This window comes from Octopus bimaculoides, chromosome Z (genome assembly GCF_046866305.1).
Source record: "Octopus bimaculoides isolate indiv1 chromosome Z, ASM4686630v1, whole genome shotgun sequence".
In the NCBI taxonomy this organism is placed as follows: Eukaryota; Metazoa; Mollusca; class Cephalopoda; order Octopoda; family Octopodidae; genus Octopus; species Octopus bimaculoides.
Genome location: NC_142944.1, coordinates 4148956 through 4165779, shown reverse-complemented (window position 1 = coordinate 4165779; position 16824 = coordinate 4148956). Strand labels below are relative to the sequence as shown.

Below are 16824 nucleotides of genomic sequence, written 5' to 3'. Positions count from 1 at the left end.
TCCCCATTTACCATCCTGTGCCACCTGCCATCCCTTCCTCATCTCCAGAACACCCTTGTTGATATTCATCACTCCCTTTCCATCACCTGCACTCTCTTTTTTCTTAACAGATAACATTATTACCCACTTCTATTCTATTAGCTACAACTCTCTCTTTGCCTAACTCTAACCCTGACCCTACTCATTTCTGACATCCATTCACACCCTCTTATCACTGACCATTTCTATAAGTACCTAAATTCACACTCTCTTTCCCTCTCTTTTACCAGTAGATGAATAACTGCCAGTAGTAGCACTAGATTTATAGTGGGGTAAAGGGGATGATTGCCTCGGGCCACCCTCAATATCAGGAAGTGGGGCTACTACGAAGAGTATGGAGCACTTCATGGAGGGAGGCCCCCACCGCCAAGCAATCTTGCATGAAGAGGATCTCTTTCAACATACAAACATATCTTGACTTAAAGAATGTAATGGATTCTCCATTTGAGTGTTGGGCTTCATGGAAGCAAAGTGGCTGAATTCCTTTTGAGTGTTGGGCCTCTTGAAGGCAATGAGAGACTTTTGGAATTACATTGTGCTTGAGAAGAAGACCCATCAAACCAAGCAAAATCACAGTCACGGCAGATACTGGTGTCACACAAATGGCACCCATGCCGGTGGCATGTAAAAGCACTCATTACACTCTAGTTGATTTTAGGAAGGGCATCCAGCCATAGAAATCATGCCAAATCAGACTGGAGTCTGGTGCAGCCTTCCAACATGCCAGCTCTGGTCAAATTGTCCAACCCATGTCAGCATGTACAATGGACGATGATGATGATGATGATGATGATAACCATAAATTTCTCCATGATACTGACACCAATTTATTCAATTACAAAAAATAGTTTGCTACCCAATCCCCAAAGCAGCTACAATTAATTCACAAGGGAATTGTAGCTGCTTGTAGAGCGATGACAGAAAAACGGAAAACAACAAATGTGTGTGTGTGTATGTGCGTGTGTGTGTGTGTGTGTGCGTGTGTGTGTGTGTGTGTGTGTGCACATGTGTATGTATGTCATTGTTCAGTTTTATTTCAAGATTTCTTGCCAATAGAGAAAGAACCGGTTTCCAGCCTAGATCCAAGGCGCCTTCATTGGAATTTCAACATCAACAACAGGGTATTTTTGTTTGTATGTATGTATGTATGTATGTATGTATGCATGCAGATTTGTATGTCTTATATATGTATACAAAGGCAAAGGTGACGCTTTAGATACAAATAATTACAGAGGCATCAAGCTGTTAGATCAGGTTATGAAAGTTACGGAGAGGGTCATAGCCCAACTAATTAGGGAGCAAATCAATTTAGATGAGATACAGTTTGAGGTGGTGAGGCAAGACCTTCAAACATTGGGCCTCACCGAGGCGATGACTACTGACCGAGACCTTTGGAAATGTGCTGTGCGTGAGAAGATCCGGCAAGCCAAGTGAGATTGTTGCCAGTGCCCCTGGACTGTCTCTTGTGCGGGTGGTACATAAAATGCACCATTTTGAGCGTGGCCGTTGCCAGTACCACCTGACTGGCCTTCGTAGGATTTTCGAGGGAGATCGTTGCCAGTGCCACTGGACTGGCTCTTGTGCGGGTGGCACATAAAAGACACCATTTTGAGCGTGGCCGTTGCCAGTACCGCCTGACTGGCCTTCATGCGGGTGACACGTAAAAGCACCCACTACACTCTCTGAGTGGTTGGCGTTAGGAAGGGCATCCAGCTGTAGAAACTCTGCCAAATTAGACTGGAGCCTGGTGTTGCCATCCGGTTTCACCAGTCCTCAGTCAAATCGTCCAACCCATGCTAGCATGGAAAGCGGACGTTAAACGATGATGATGATGATGATATACATATATACGATGGGCTTCTTTTAGTTTCCGTCTACCAAATCCACTCACAAGGCTTTGGTCGGCCCGAGGCTATAGTAGAAGACACTTGCCCAAGGTGTCACGCAGTGGGAATGAACCTAGAACCATGTGGTTGGTAAGCAAGCTACTTACCACATAGCCACTCCTGCGCCTAATTAGATAATTTTCAATTAAAAAAAATGACGTCTAAATTGGGGAAAAATGAATGAATAATTTCAATAATTTCTCCTCTTTAATTGCATTCTGTGGAAATATATAGTGAAGAGACATACCAGCAGATCATGAAGAAGTACGAGAGAATATTTTATGTTGGGTTTTTAGATTTTAACTGAGTTTCATTAATTTCATGTCATGTGCCATTTTTCCATGACCTCCTTTAATTTGACCTAAATATTTAAAATTTTTGTAGATGGATATTGACAAGTATGGCTCTTTTATCAAATGTAATTCTGGAGAGTTAAAGAGGCAAATTTGCCCATTTTGTCCCATCTAAATTTTCTTTTATATTCTCAAAGAGAACAGAGATAATTTTCTGAAATAATGGTCTGAAATGTTATTGTGTTTTTAAGGCTCTTAGAGATCATTTGCTTGGGTGATACAGTTTTTGTAAAGTAGTTAACATTTGTAAAAAAAAAAACAATAAATATTACTCATTGTACCCCACCAACTCCTACTGGAAACTGAAAAAGTGGACTTTCGGAATAGCTGTCCATTACAAGTTGGAATGTTCCTGTTTTTGTTGAGATTTTCCGCTCTTTTTTCAAGCATTATAAAACAATGCAGAGAAGCATTTTTAAAACAAGAATTTTAAAAATCCATATTTTTTAAATGTTTGTCTCCCCCCCCCCACCCCCCACCATACATTGTGCCTTTCGAACAGCGATGACCACTAAGATGGTATATTTTTCTTTTCCGTTATATTCCGTTATTTTATTGTATTCCACATTCCGAAGAGTGTATCTATAAAGTGACATTTCCAGTGGTTTATTTAAACTTTTTCTACTAACTCATCAAATTCAATTACATGCCATACATGGGTTTTGAGATTTAAATTTCGTAATTTTCCAAGATTTTAATTTTTGTATACAAGGGGCTCCAAAACTCAAAGTGCCCCAGGCCCCCATAGTTTAAATCCAGTCCTGGCCATTAGTATATCTCTCTTTCATTACCCTATGCTATTGCTGTCTCTCTCTTTGTCTTAGCATGTGGTTGTAAGTATATACTTGCCTCTCTTGAAAAATCCAAAGAAGCAGAAATCTGGATTTAGCAATGGCACCATGGCTGCTTGATGAGTTTCATTTGCCATTGATGTGCCTGTGTTTTTTAGCACTATACATCTAAAAGACATGCTATTTCGAAATGTATACCACAGTTTATCAAACTTTCACTGATGTATCTGCTTTAAGTATGCTAGACAGATTGTTATTTTGAACTAATACTGCTGCTGTTACTCATAATGAATACATGTGTATATGTATGTGTGTGTGTGGCTGTTTTTTTTTTAAGCCTGGTACTTATTCTGTTGACCACTTTTACCAAAACACTGTTACAGAGATATAAACATGTCAACACTTGTCAAGCAGGGGAAGGGGAGGGCGGAGCGCAAACAAACAGACAGACAGACAGACACACGAACGCACACACACACACACATATGTAGTACATATATATAAGCAAATTAACTAGTTAGAAAATTTCTCAGTACGTGGCGATAAACATTACAGCTATATATTTATATATATATATATGTGTGTGTATGTGTGTGTATATATATATATATATATTTGTATGTATATAGAAAAAATATATACACATGTTTATGTATGTATGTAAAAAAATGCAAACTAAGCTTATGCACCACATAGCTAGATGGGCTTAGAAGAAAAGTCGTAGTATTTAATTATTATTATTATTATCATTAAAATATCAATATTACATTAATACACATGTACATTTTAATCGGCAAATTTATCACGTACCTCAAGGGTGTACCCTGGCACTTGCCACCATCTATATCACTCTCTGCCTTTATTCAACCATCCCATTTATATTCTGATCCCTGTCCCTTGTGAGTATACTCAACACTTTGCCACCATCTCCCACACTCTCTCTCTCTCCTCCTGCACTTCCCTCAGGTTAGGTAACCATGTATCTCCTTTGTGGCAGCACACCTGTTTCTGTCTCCATTCCTGGTCTTTTTCTCTCTCCAGCCAGGTAACCTTGTACTTCCTCTACAGCAAGACACCTGTTTCTGTCTCTCTGTCTCACTATAACCTTTCATCATCACCTCCTCCAATGCCCCCTCCCCTCTCAAAAGATCTTTGTCTTGCAAGTTACTTGGTGACCCTGTCAGTGCAGGTGCCACTTAAAAAGCATCCTATCAACACTGTAAAGTGGCTGGCATTTGGAAGGGCATCCAAATCTAAAACCCTTGCCAAAGCTGACCTGACTTGTGCTTGTGCCACGTAAAAAGTACTAAGTCCACTCTGCTGAATGGTTGGTGTTAGGAAGGGCATCCAGCTGTAAAGATCCTGCCAAAACAGTCACAAAAGTCTGGTGCAGGATGATGCACCCTATATATATATATATATATATATATATATATATATATATATATATATATATATATATATATAGGTTCAAAAAAACAACAAAGTGAGGACGTGATACGGATAGTGTTATTGGACGCTCGGGAAAGGAATGAGAGTGTGTATGACGTTTCGGGCGTAGCCCTTCGTCGGAAAGATGGAAAGTTCAGAGAATGGAAAAACGGAGAAAGAGGAAAATGGTACCGATGCCCACGAGGTTACATTGTGAAAAGACCGGAAGAGGAGGTGGTGGGGGAAAAGTTGTTTCTAAGACAGGAGAGTGAAAAAGGGAGATGAATATCTGTGCGTGCGCGAGAGTCTGCGAGTGTGTGTGTGATAACAGAACGTGTGTGTGTGTGTGTGTGTGTGTGCATGGTTTGGTGGTTTATCTGTTAGTGTGTTTGTGTGTGTGTGTGTATGTATGACGTAGTGGAAGGAATTAGTAGCAGGAATGGTTAGTGGATGCTTATAGACAGTGTTAGGTGGAATATATATATATATATATATATAAAAAAATATATATATATATAAATATATATACATACTTTATTTAAAAGCAGCAGAAATATAACAAAAGACTGTTACTTGGAGTTTCACGTTCCCAATGAACGGAAACATGAAACTCCGAGTAACAGTCTTTTGTTATATTTCTGCTGCTTTTAAATAAAGCATATTACTCTACCTCTGGTATTTGAGTACTCTTTTTTCCACCTTGTTGCACATTTTATGTGCTTACTCCAGTTTATATATATATATATATATATATATATATATATATATTCACACACACATACATATGTATGTATGCATATATATGTATATATCATCATCATCATCATTGTTTAACATCTGCCTTCCATGCTGGCAAGGCTGGGACATGCATGTATGTATGTATATGTGTGTATATGTGTATATTTAAAAAAAAACATTAAAAGTCAGCTTGAATCTTGATTGCTTGCTTGCAATGTTACCCAGCCAAACTGGCGCATAAAGGGAAAATACTATGAATTAAGTTTCCCCTGAAATGTAAATACAAACAGAATAAAACAAATTTCGCGTAAACCAGACAAGTGGTTGTAGAGATATTAGGTGTTTGTGGGGTATATATACTCAAAATAGTGCATAATGGGAAAATATTCTGAAAATAATTTAATCCTGAAAGGGGAGAAACTCTTACCTTTTGATTAGACACAGTAATCTGACAACGAAAAAATAGGATTTGTTTTTTACAGTAAATGTTTCTATATTCGCTTTTGTTAAACACAATATTTTAATCATTTAGAAATATTTTTAATTGAATGTGATTTCAAAAATGTAAGTTGTTTGTACAGTAAGTATTTATATTTTAGCTTTCTTTAAACACACAATATTTTAATGTTTTTAAGGTTTTTTTCGAGTACATTCAACATATCTCACCTCCAAAGATTTGGCTGCTATTTCTAGCCCACCCTACGACCATGTAACAGCCATTTGCGATAAAGGACCCGAAATACGTTATGTGGTAGCAGGGTGTGCAAGAAATAGCAGCCAAATCTTTCCTTTCTGGGGAAAGGAGGTGTTTACTCGCGATTTTGATGTCACATTTGTTGAAAGCATGGGACATAACCTGGAAAAGAGAAAACCCCCCACAAAACAAAACTCTGTTGCTGGTAAACTCAGACTTTCCTGTGGACCCAACAGGTCACAGGTAGTCTAATATATGCATATATATATATATATATATATATATATATACATACATGCTTATATGTTTCTTCTGCAGCAGGACACCTGTTTCTATCCCTGTCACACTCTAATTTTTCATCACCTGGCACAAGGCCACCTCCTCCAATGCCCCTCCCTTCTCAAAGGATCTTTGTCGTGCACATTGCTTGTTGACCCCGCCATTGCTGGTGTATCCAGCTACACTGTAAAGTCCTTGAGTGTTTGGAAGGGCATCCAGTAGTAAAAACCATACCAAAACAGGCCTCACTAGTGCTGGTGCAATGTAAAAAGCACTCATTCCACTCTGTAAAGTGGTTGGTATTATGAAGGGCCGTAAAAACCCTGCCAAAACAGACAGTGAATCCTAGCTCAGTCATCTGCCTTACTAGCTCTTAACAAACTGTCCAACTCATGCCAGCATGGAAAATGGACATTAAATGATGATGATGATGGTATATATATATATATATATTTATATATCAGAGGTATGGTTTTTACTACTGGATGCCCTTCCAAACACCCAAGGACTTTACAGTGTAGCTGGATACACCAGCAATGGCGGGGTCAACAAGCAATGTGCACTGCCCATCCATCGAAAATGGCAAATTCATTATAAATACGAACACCTTATTCATTGATTTAATAACAAATCTTTTGTTATACCCCTGCCTGAAATTTGGTGGCATTAGGGGTGTAGCAACACACCTAGTACAACAACCACTACCATATACCACTGATATATATATATATATATATATATATATATATTAAAAATGGGGAGGCTGGTTTATGGGATTATCCTGGGTTCCCCGTCCATAAAGGATTTAGCTTTATGGCGTATCGTCTATCCTGACACTTTCTTTTTATTTAGTATTTTTCCACTGATGTCCATCTAATATCCATGTTTTTGTTTCAAAACAACATGAACTCAGAATCGGCAAAAAATTAACATAAAGAAAGTGTTTTTGTTTTGTTTTGTTTTTGTAAATTAGAGGCTGATCATTGTTTGTTGATTTCCAAATGCCGTACTTTTTCTTTCTTTTTTCATATACAAATATATTTCGTATGCATTTGAAGTGTATAAATATATTTTGCTCGCATAAGAAAACGTTACATGCTTCTCTTTCTGAAAATTCAGAAATTCTGCTTACCCTAACTCTTAGTTCCAATTTATTGAGAATGAAAATGTAACCATAAATGCGAGCAAAATACATATTCTTCAAATGTAAATAAAATATATTTATATACACGAAAATATATATATATATACTGAAGCTGTAAATCCCGTACCCTAATTAGTTTCTGATTTATATATAAAAAAAAATTTGTTAATTAAAAAGAGATCTACAAATTTTGAATCTTTGTTGTATCCGAGGGGGTTAATAAAACTACACTAAAACGAACTTTAAAATCAATATCGAATTAAAATCAATATCGACGTAATGTACATGCATTCATGTTTATATATCAGTATTTGTTCCTTCTTATTCTTTCAATGGTCAGTGATGGTTTTCCGCGGACGTAAGTGGACGGTCATCATTTCCATGCCTCCTCCTCCCCCTCGCTCTCATTATCTCTCACTCTCTCTCTCTCTCCTCCTCTCCCTCTCTCTTTCTCTCCATTGGAGGCTGAGGTTACGCCTTTGTTACACCCTATATCTACCCGTTATTTCTTATGCCCCTCAATATTCTAAGAGTTGCCTTGAGGAACCCGATGACCACGGGAAACTGAATGTCGACTGAATAAAGTCTATTAACAGTATATCATTTATGTGTTGGTGTATGTAATGTACATTGAAAAACAAAAAATTAATGAGCATCATAATGAACGTTAATAGAGAACCGGGTACTAACTATATATATATATATATATATATATATATATATATATATATATATATACACATAGAACTAACACATTCATTGTTGTTTAAGCCCCAAATTAGCTCTGATCGAACAGACATATGATTAAAGGCATTCCCGTCTAGATCCTCTCATTTCCCTTATATATAAACTTATAATGTATCCTGGACTACATTATCTAACACGTCCTTCCTTTTTTCCTAGATAGGTTATGGTGTAACCAGAAAGAGATTTTTGGCTGTTATTTTTAGCATGTCGATCGACCAGTTAGAGGTCGGTTATTTCGCGAAGTCATGAGTAGTTTGCGTTCCGTGACTCTGAGCCTTGTCACATGATTAACATATGACGTCACGTGTACTATCACACTGACGACTCGGGATATTTCGTCTTAGTTCTCAGGAGTTTAGAAAATAACAGACACACATATATATATACATATATATTTACATCTATGTTATATATACCATGCTGAAATTGCCACTTATAGCTCCGTCTGAGATGCGTTCATGGTAAATTTTGATTTTTAACTTTATAATTATTTAAAAATCTATATCAATTAACCTTTACTTAATTATAATCAGCTTTTCTTTCCCTATTTGATATCATGTTTACCAAGTACCACATTGCCTATATTTTTATATTAATTAAGTTGTCGACGACATTTATTAATTTATGTTATATTTACATTTCTCAATACACTGCTATTCTTGATACTGTTTTTAATGTCTTAATTACATATATTGTATTAATTATTGAATACACCGGAAAAAAAAAAGAATCTAGCCTTAGAAACTAGAGCATTGGAGTAAATGCTTAACCGTATAAAGCTCTAGCTTTATTCCTCTACGTCCTGAGATCAGTTCAGCCGGGATCGACTTCGTCTTTTATTCATTCGAGGTCTGTGAAGTAAGTAAGTAGCAGTCATGCACTGAGATAAGTTCAATCAAATAATATTTTCCCTACTACATATGTGTGGCTTGCATCATTATAGGTAATCATTGTTGCCAAGGTTATTTTCTTAATTTAGTTTTCAATCGTTTTTTTTTTTGTCGATATATTCATTAGGGTAATTAATTAGTCTTAACCTTTTTTTCTTTTATTTCTGAACTAAGATTTTGTGACAATTAGTCTTTTATAATTGAATTAACACAATTTCTTTCTCCTACGTATTCCAGTAAAGACGTTTGTCAGCTGTCGTATATGGTATTATTCATTGCTAACCACACTCAACGATGAAGATACCTTGTGACTGCAGAATCATAACCTCCCTCATTATTTTAGACATCTACTTCAATCCTCTGATCGCTCAAAATTTTGAATTATCAGAGAAAAATCATATATAACTTGTTTGATTATCAGATTGGTTTTTTTTTTTGCGATTCCCTCGAGTCATCACTTGTGTTCTTTATGACAATTGCAGTCTTCGATTTTCCTCTTAACAAAATTTTTATATTAATTTACACCAAGATTCTTCTAAATCAAATACAAAAGCATTATCTTTTCGGTTTTGCCCTTGTATTCTGCAATAAAGGCGATTTTTCAAGTATATTATGGAATATATGACATTAACACTAACATAAGAGAAAAAGAACCGGCCTGCTGGCAGTACTCGATGTTCGTATTTATTGCATTCTACAGTTGCTTGAAATGCAATAAATACGTGTTTAGTTTCGTCGGATTGCTGCCACCCACAAGATGGTGCTAATACCAATATATATATACATACATACATATATATATATATATATATATATATATATATATATATATATATATATATATATATATATATACATTTTTATATATACACACACACACATATATATATATATATATATATATATATATATATATATATATAAGGTGTATGTGTTATTAGAGTAGAAAATCATAAAAACACCATTCTGATCGATTTCTGTGGTAGTCTTCTAAAATGGTAAAAGCTAGCTGACCGAGGTACTTTACAGAATACTTATTTTTGTAAAGAAAAATTGTTAATATTAGAAAAAGATGGTGTATAAACCGTTTTATGGTCCTCAGTATATGATAAAACTATTTGCGTAAGAGCAAAAAGACCATAATTAAGAGTTGAGTAGTGGTTTTTACTTGTTTATTTTTCTAAATTGATAGATACTTCTATAATTTCTAGACATAATTCTATAATGGTACAATTCAGTTTCTAGATGGATAATTCTTTAATGATGCGATATATTTGTATGGCGATTAAGCCAGATCATGTTATTTTATCTATCATCGTTCGTCTGTTTCATCATACCCACACTATATTTCCTTCTAAATTGTTTTTTTTTTACATATTTTCTTCTTATTAACTGTATTAATGTTGTTTCAATAAAGTTTTCAGCTAATTATTTCTTTCAGCCCTTTTTAATCGGTTTCTAAAAAACCTCATTCTTATTATTCTAATAATATAAACGGTTTTTTGTTGTCTAATGAATGAATGAATCTCCCTACTAAAAGCTAGTGAATATATTATCGCAAACATCCCATATGATGAATAATTTCCAGAAAGCCGCTTTATTCTAATGAAGGTCAGAGTAAATTCTGCCTAATGAAGTGATCTACTTTCCTTGACAAATCTCTTGCTACATGAAGCTTACAACTGTTTCTTCTTGGTACATTTTAAAGTTAATGTATCCAGAAATTTTGTGATCCAATCTAAACAGTGGCTAATACTTGTTTTTCCTTCACCTCGTAATTATTTCTTGTTACTTTTTTCCCTGTTTGTTCCTTGAATTAAATATGTGAACACTTACGTTATTATCTTTTAGTTTTATGCCTTCGTGTACATTAAGTGCGTAAATATGGAATAAATTAGGGTGGCGGACTGTTTTGAATTTTTATTTGATAATCCCCGTGTTTTCCATTGAAAAATTATGTTCTTAAAAAGTCATGGAAGAACTCATCAGGATGAATTAAATCTGTAAAGGTATAATCATAATTTTCCCTAAGGCATCGGATCTTTTGTCTGGATTGTTGGAATCTCTGGTCCCTGAGTGCCGAAATTTTTACAAATATGATACAGTTATGAATAACTACAAAATACATTTTAAGAATGTTGACTAAGTATTAGACAAAAACAACTTACTACTTGTATTACATATCTTAGTAGGGAATAATAATATCAGAATTTAGAAATCCGTTATTAAATCTTTGAGAAAAAGAAAATACTTAGATTCTTCGTAGTATATGTTCTATGCTGTCAAAGTTTTGAATCAGAATAGTGGTTCATTGACATTATGAATGAGTATTGAATAAAAAATAAAGACATTTTATTTTGTGTTTAATAGATTTTCTTGTTTTCTGCCTTTGGGACTTTTCCGTTTGAATACAAGTGTTTTTCTCTCTCGATCTCTCTCTTATATTCAAGAGACTTCTTGATGCAAAAAGCTATCGATATACAAAACAAATTGGAAATATACAGAATTTTGCCAAGAAATCTCATTTTCCTTGGCGTCATTCAACGTTGCACCTACTTTTATATTCGATTTTTGTCTCTGTACTTTCATGTACTCTGTCTGTTATATATAATATAATATATAAATTTGGGTGCCTCTGTATGTTTCCATTTCCCTTACGTGTCAGTATGTATAATGTTTTATCTCGTGTACATTGTTTCTGTGAGTTTTTTTTTTTTTATGCGCTTTTCCTTGTAGGTACATATGACAAGACGATGTATATGCGTGTCTTTGCCTCTGGCTATATGTGCCTGTTAGTGTAAATCTGTGCTTGAACTCGCCTTAGTCTCTATTTTTGCATGTAATTTGATGTTAATGTACCCATACCACTAGTTGTTTCTAATACATATTGGTGTATTTCATTGCCAAATTTTGTTGCAACAGCAAGCAGAAAAACTTGTACAGCAAAATTTGGTTGCGTTTATACTCAAGCACCTGTTTGGATGTGTCTATGAACACAAACAGGTAAGTTTGCAGATACAAACATACATTGTCCGGATGCAGTAAGATAAGGTACAAAACCATGCAGTTAAGTTCACACAACTCTCATGGGTAGACTTACAGATGTGTAATGTATTTATGCACGTTTTCCCCGTATATTTGTGTTTATCTGTGCACGTCTAGTTTGATTAATCTTAATTGTTTAATTGTACCGGTGGTTTTTATTTAATTTTTAAATTACTGTAAAAATGATTCATCAAGACCACTCAAGTGTGAATTTTCATGAGATTACACAGAAATTTCGGTACATATAATTGTGGCATTAGTTCTTTTTTTTTTTTTTTCTATTTCGTCACTTCTAAAGGCTATATTTTGTCTATTGTTTAATCCGGCAGAATTTTGGTTAAAAGCGTTTCAGTCTTGTCGAACGTCTATTTTGAAATACTGTAGCCTTTCTTTTTCAAGACAGAAGAATGTAATTTAAGGAAATTTGGTTGCTATTTCTTAGTTTGCCGAACTACAACGAGAAGTTTTCTCTTTGCCTTGATATATATATATATATACAATTTCTGTTGGTGCTTGATATCATGAAAGAATAAAACATTTTATGGACATTTCAATGATGTATCCATATGCAACCAGTTGAAAATTTATTTAGTCGCATAGTTATAGAAGTATTAAAAGGTTAAACCAAAATTTAAGAGAAACTAGATTATCTGCTTTTTTATTTTTCTTCCTGGTGAGAATTTATCTATGTTTATCTGGACACCTGCATTTTTATTTATGGTCTTAACTAACGTTCATGTTACTGGCGACAAATTGCAAATCTTCTTTAGAAAGAGAAAGTGATTTATGAACATGCCCAGTTTTCCATTTGGTGAACGGTGGGTTTGCTGTAAGATTTAACACGATTCCCTCTCCACGCCATCATCGGCCATTCTCCATTATATGTAGCCTTTTTCACATAACGCTCATCTGTTAACATTTGCTGCACAGTGCAGTTCAAAGCTCCTCTGCATACATCAGCTGATACCTTTTTTTGCCCAACTGGATTCTTACCTGTTTTATATTATGCATCCAATGTATCTTACTTCTCTCATTTTTCTCCGTAACTTCTACAAATCTTGTGAATTTTATTCATGTCTTATTACTATGCAGACTCCCATTTCATACGTATCCTTCATATACTCTGATTTTTGCATCGGGGAAAAAAGTCCCTTTTTTTTTCAAATGCTGCAACAGTTCCCTGCTCAAGCAACCACACTTGAATTGCAGCCTAAATCATTCACAAGGTGACAAACTATCGTCTCTGTTTAATCAGGACTTAAGACCACTTCATTGGCTTCTTTCCAAGTGCTTACTAATTACTCATGTACATCAAGTGCATCTGAAGTACTAATTGTTTATCAATAATAACGGCACATCCTTATAACCTTTTCTACATTGCTTGTTTCAATTTTTTTTTTTGCATCCACTTTTTGCTTGTCTTGGGTTGGATGAGTCTTGTTGTCTCATCATATGATCGTTCATCATCTGGCATTCACAGTAACAGAAATGTAGCTGGATGTCTTTGCTGTCACTGACCACAAATATTTAGTACACCTACTTCCACTTCATATTGATACATGCCTTTTATTTATGGCTGTGTAGCCACATCATTTTGGATTAAACCTTACTGTACAAAACACCTTGTCTTTGATCATAACCTTTTATTAAGAAAGCTATGAGAATGAACTTTGATAGACAGAAACTAAATAGAAAGCTTTTAGTGAGACTCTCCACTCTACCACAAACTGGCCTTGGGCTGCCTTTACTGGAGTCCATTCTGTTGTTAATTTTTCGGGCCAGGTTTCCAGTCTCAGGCCCCTTCCTTTCTCCCTTCCTTGGATAATATTCCTCTTGGTTGTTTGTTTTTTTTAGGCATACTTTTTGATTTTCATTAAATAATTTATTTACTATGTTTTTTTATTTAGTAGTTTTTAATTTTTTAGTATATGCTGAAATTATATCCACAATTTAAAAAATTGTATCAGTGAAAGTAGGTTCATCTTAGTTTTGGTTTGTAGCTCAGAAATAATCAACTCTTGCACTAAGGGGAAAATAATTCTTGTGTACCAGACATGGCTAATAGGCACAGGCATGGCTATGTGCTTCAGAAGTCCACTTTTCAACCATGTGGTTTCCACGGGTACCCAGTGACAGAGAGAAGAGAGGGAGAGATAGGTACAAAAAAGAGGACAGAGACAGGTGTGCTGATGTAAAGGAGATACTTGGTTACCTAATCAGAGGGAAAAACCAAGAGAATGATCAAGAATAAAGGCAGAATAGGGATGTTAAAGGCGGCGAGCTGGCAGAAACGTTAGCATGCCGGGTGAAATGCTTAGTGGTATTTCATCTGTCTACGTTCTAAGTTCAAATTCCGCCGAGGTCGACTTTGCCTTTCATCCTTTCATCATCATCATCACCATCATCATCGTTTAACGTCCGCTTTCCATGCTAGCATGGGTTGGACGATTTGACTGAGGACTGGTGAAACCGGATGGCAACACCAGGCTCCAGTCTGATTTGGCAGAGTTTCTACAGCTGGATGCCCTTCCTAACGCCAACCACTCAGAGAGTGTAGTGGGTGCTTTTACGTGTCACCCGCACGAAAACGGCCACGCTCGAAATGGTGTCTTTTATGTGCCACCCGCACAAGCCAGTCCAGGGGCACTGGCAACGATCTCGCTCGAAAATCCTACAGGAGCCAGTCAGGCGGTACTGGCAACGGCCACGCTCAAAATGGTGCATCTCATGTGCCACCCGCACAAGAACCAGTCCAGGGGCACTGGCAACGATCTTACTTGGCTTGCCGGGTCTTCTCACGCACAGCCCATTTCCAAAGGTCTCGGTCCGTAGTCATCGCCTCGGTGAGGCCCAATGTACGAAGGTCTTGCCTCACCACCTCAGCCCAGGTCTTCCTGGGCCTACCTCTTCCACGGGTTCCCTCAACTGTTAGGGTGTGGCACTTTTTCACGCAGCTATCCTCCTCCATTCTCACCACATGTCCATACCAGCGCAATCGTCTCTCTTGCACGCCACAACTGATGCTTCTAATGTTCAGCTTTTCTCTCAAGATACTTACACTCTGACGGGTATTCACATTGACATTACACATCCAATGGAGCATACTGGCTTCATTCCTTGCGAGCTTACGTATGTCCTCAGCAGTTACAGCCCATGTTTCACTGCCATGTAGCATGGTTGTTCGTACGCATGCGTCATACAGTCTGCCTTTTACTCTGAGTGAGAGTCCCTTTGTCGCCAGCAGGGGTAAGAGCTCTCTAAACTTTGCCCAGGCTATTCTTATTCTAGCAGCTACACTTTCAGCGCACCCACCCCCACTACTAACTTGGTCGCCCAGATAGCGGAAGCTATCGACTACCTCTAGTTTTTCACCCTGGAATGAGATAGAAGTTGTTTCCTGTTTGTTTGCAGTCTTTATTGCACCTGAACATCTGCCACAAACAAAAACTAACTTGCTAGTTAACCTGCCTTTGATGTTGCTGCACCTCTTGTGTCCATAGCTTGCACCGGGTACATCTTATAGAGTTACTACCTACTCCTTTTCTACATTAAGTACCAGTTACGCACTGGGTTGATATAATCGACTTAATCTGTTTGTCTGTCCTTGTTTGTCCCCTCTGTGTGTAGCCCCTTGTGGGCAGTAAAGAAATAACATAAAGGTGTGCTGTAGAGGAGATACATGGCTACCCAGCCAGAAGGAAGAGCAAGGGAAGGGTAAGGGTGTGGAAAACAGCAGGAGAGAGAGATAGTGGTCAAGTGCCAGGGTATACTCACAAGTAACAATGACCAGAGCTTAGGTGCAATGGTAGAGTAAGGAAGAGAGAGTTACGGAGGTCATAGTATACGTGGTCAGGTATTGCCAAGAAAGCGCAAGTAGAGAGTGAGGATTGCAATGACTGGTCAAAAACCTGGGTAGAGGGCAGTGACGGTGAAGAAAGGGGATTGGAAGACAATCATAGTTTATAAAGAAATGTGAGAAAGAGAAAGATGCTGTTTAGAAGAGATGTAGTTTGGTTCCTCGAGGTAGGGTGTGTGAAAAGTTTGTTGTTACATGTGGGTGGGGCAGTTTCACTGACATGAGCAGGGCTTCTGTAGGACCTCATATTGCTAAACATACCAGTCCATTGCCATTTCCTCCATGAGCCTTGACATCCTAAGATCGGTCCTCCCCACTTCATCCCATGTCTTTCTGGGTCTCCTTCTTCCATCATTTTCATCTGCTTGGATTGGACAGGTCATGAGGGCCTTTCTTATTGGCAGTCACTGTTCCCTACACTGGTGCTTTTGAGTTGGTCCCTTTTGCTGGATGCCCCTCCTCTTGCCAACCTCTTAAGTGTACTGAATTCTTTTTCTCGTGACACCAACACTAGACAGGTTTCATACATGTATATATGCTGGTGACATGTAAAAGGCAAGCAGTACACTCTGGAACGGTTGGTGTTAGGAAGGGCATCCAACCATAGAAACAAAACCAAAACAGACTGGAACCTACTTCAGCTCCCTGACCTACCCATGCTGTCTTACCAATGCTAGCATGGAAAATGGATGCTAAACAATGAGAGTCAAGATATTCGTTACTCATCGCCACTTAAGTGAGACTGTGATTAAAATTCACGTAATGACTAATTGCTCTAAACTTTAAACGATCTCTGGTTTAACAATCTTTTCCTTCAAAAATAGGTAAGGATTAACAGGTAAGAAGAGCATCCAGCTTTAAGTAACTCTCTGTCTAATATGGAAAAAAACAATGAACAAATATTATTTTCTACTATAGGCACAAGGCCTGA

General features: G+C 36.9%; 1 protein-coding gene across 6 annotated transcripts in view; it reads left to right on the top strand.

The window, feature by feature from the left end:
* Positions 1 to 16824, top strand: part of LOC106881415 (ras-related protein Rab-9A) — an 80305-nt gene that overhangs the window by 34146 nt on the left and 29335 nt on the right. For 2 of the 6 annotated variants that reach the window (XM_014931796.3, XM_089365429.1), the window contains exon 1: positions 8417 to 8563. The exons of 1 other annotated variant lie outside the window; for it this stretch is intronic. In XM_014931796.3, coding sequence (XP_014787282.1) covers positions 8561 to 8563 — 3 coding nt within the window. In that variant the 5' untranslated portion in view covers positions 8417 to 8560. Of the gene's footprint in view, positions 1 to 8416; positions 8564 to 8812; positions 8965 to 11919; positions 11996 to 16824 lie in introns of those variants that run through there. 3 more of the 6 variants (XM_014931798.3, XM_014931800.3, XM_089365430.1) reach the window with 3 other exon arrangements.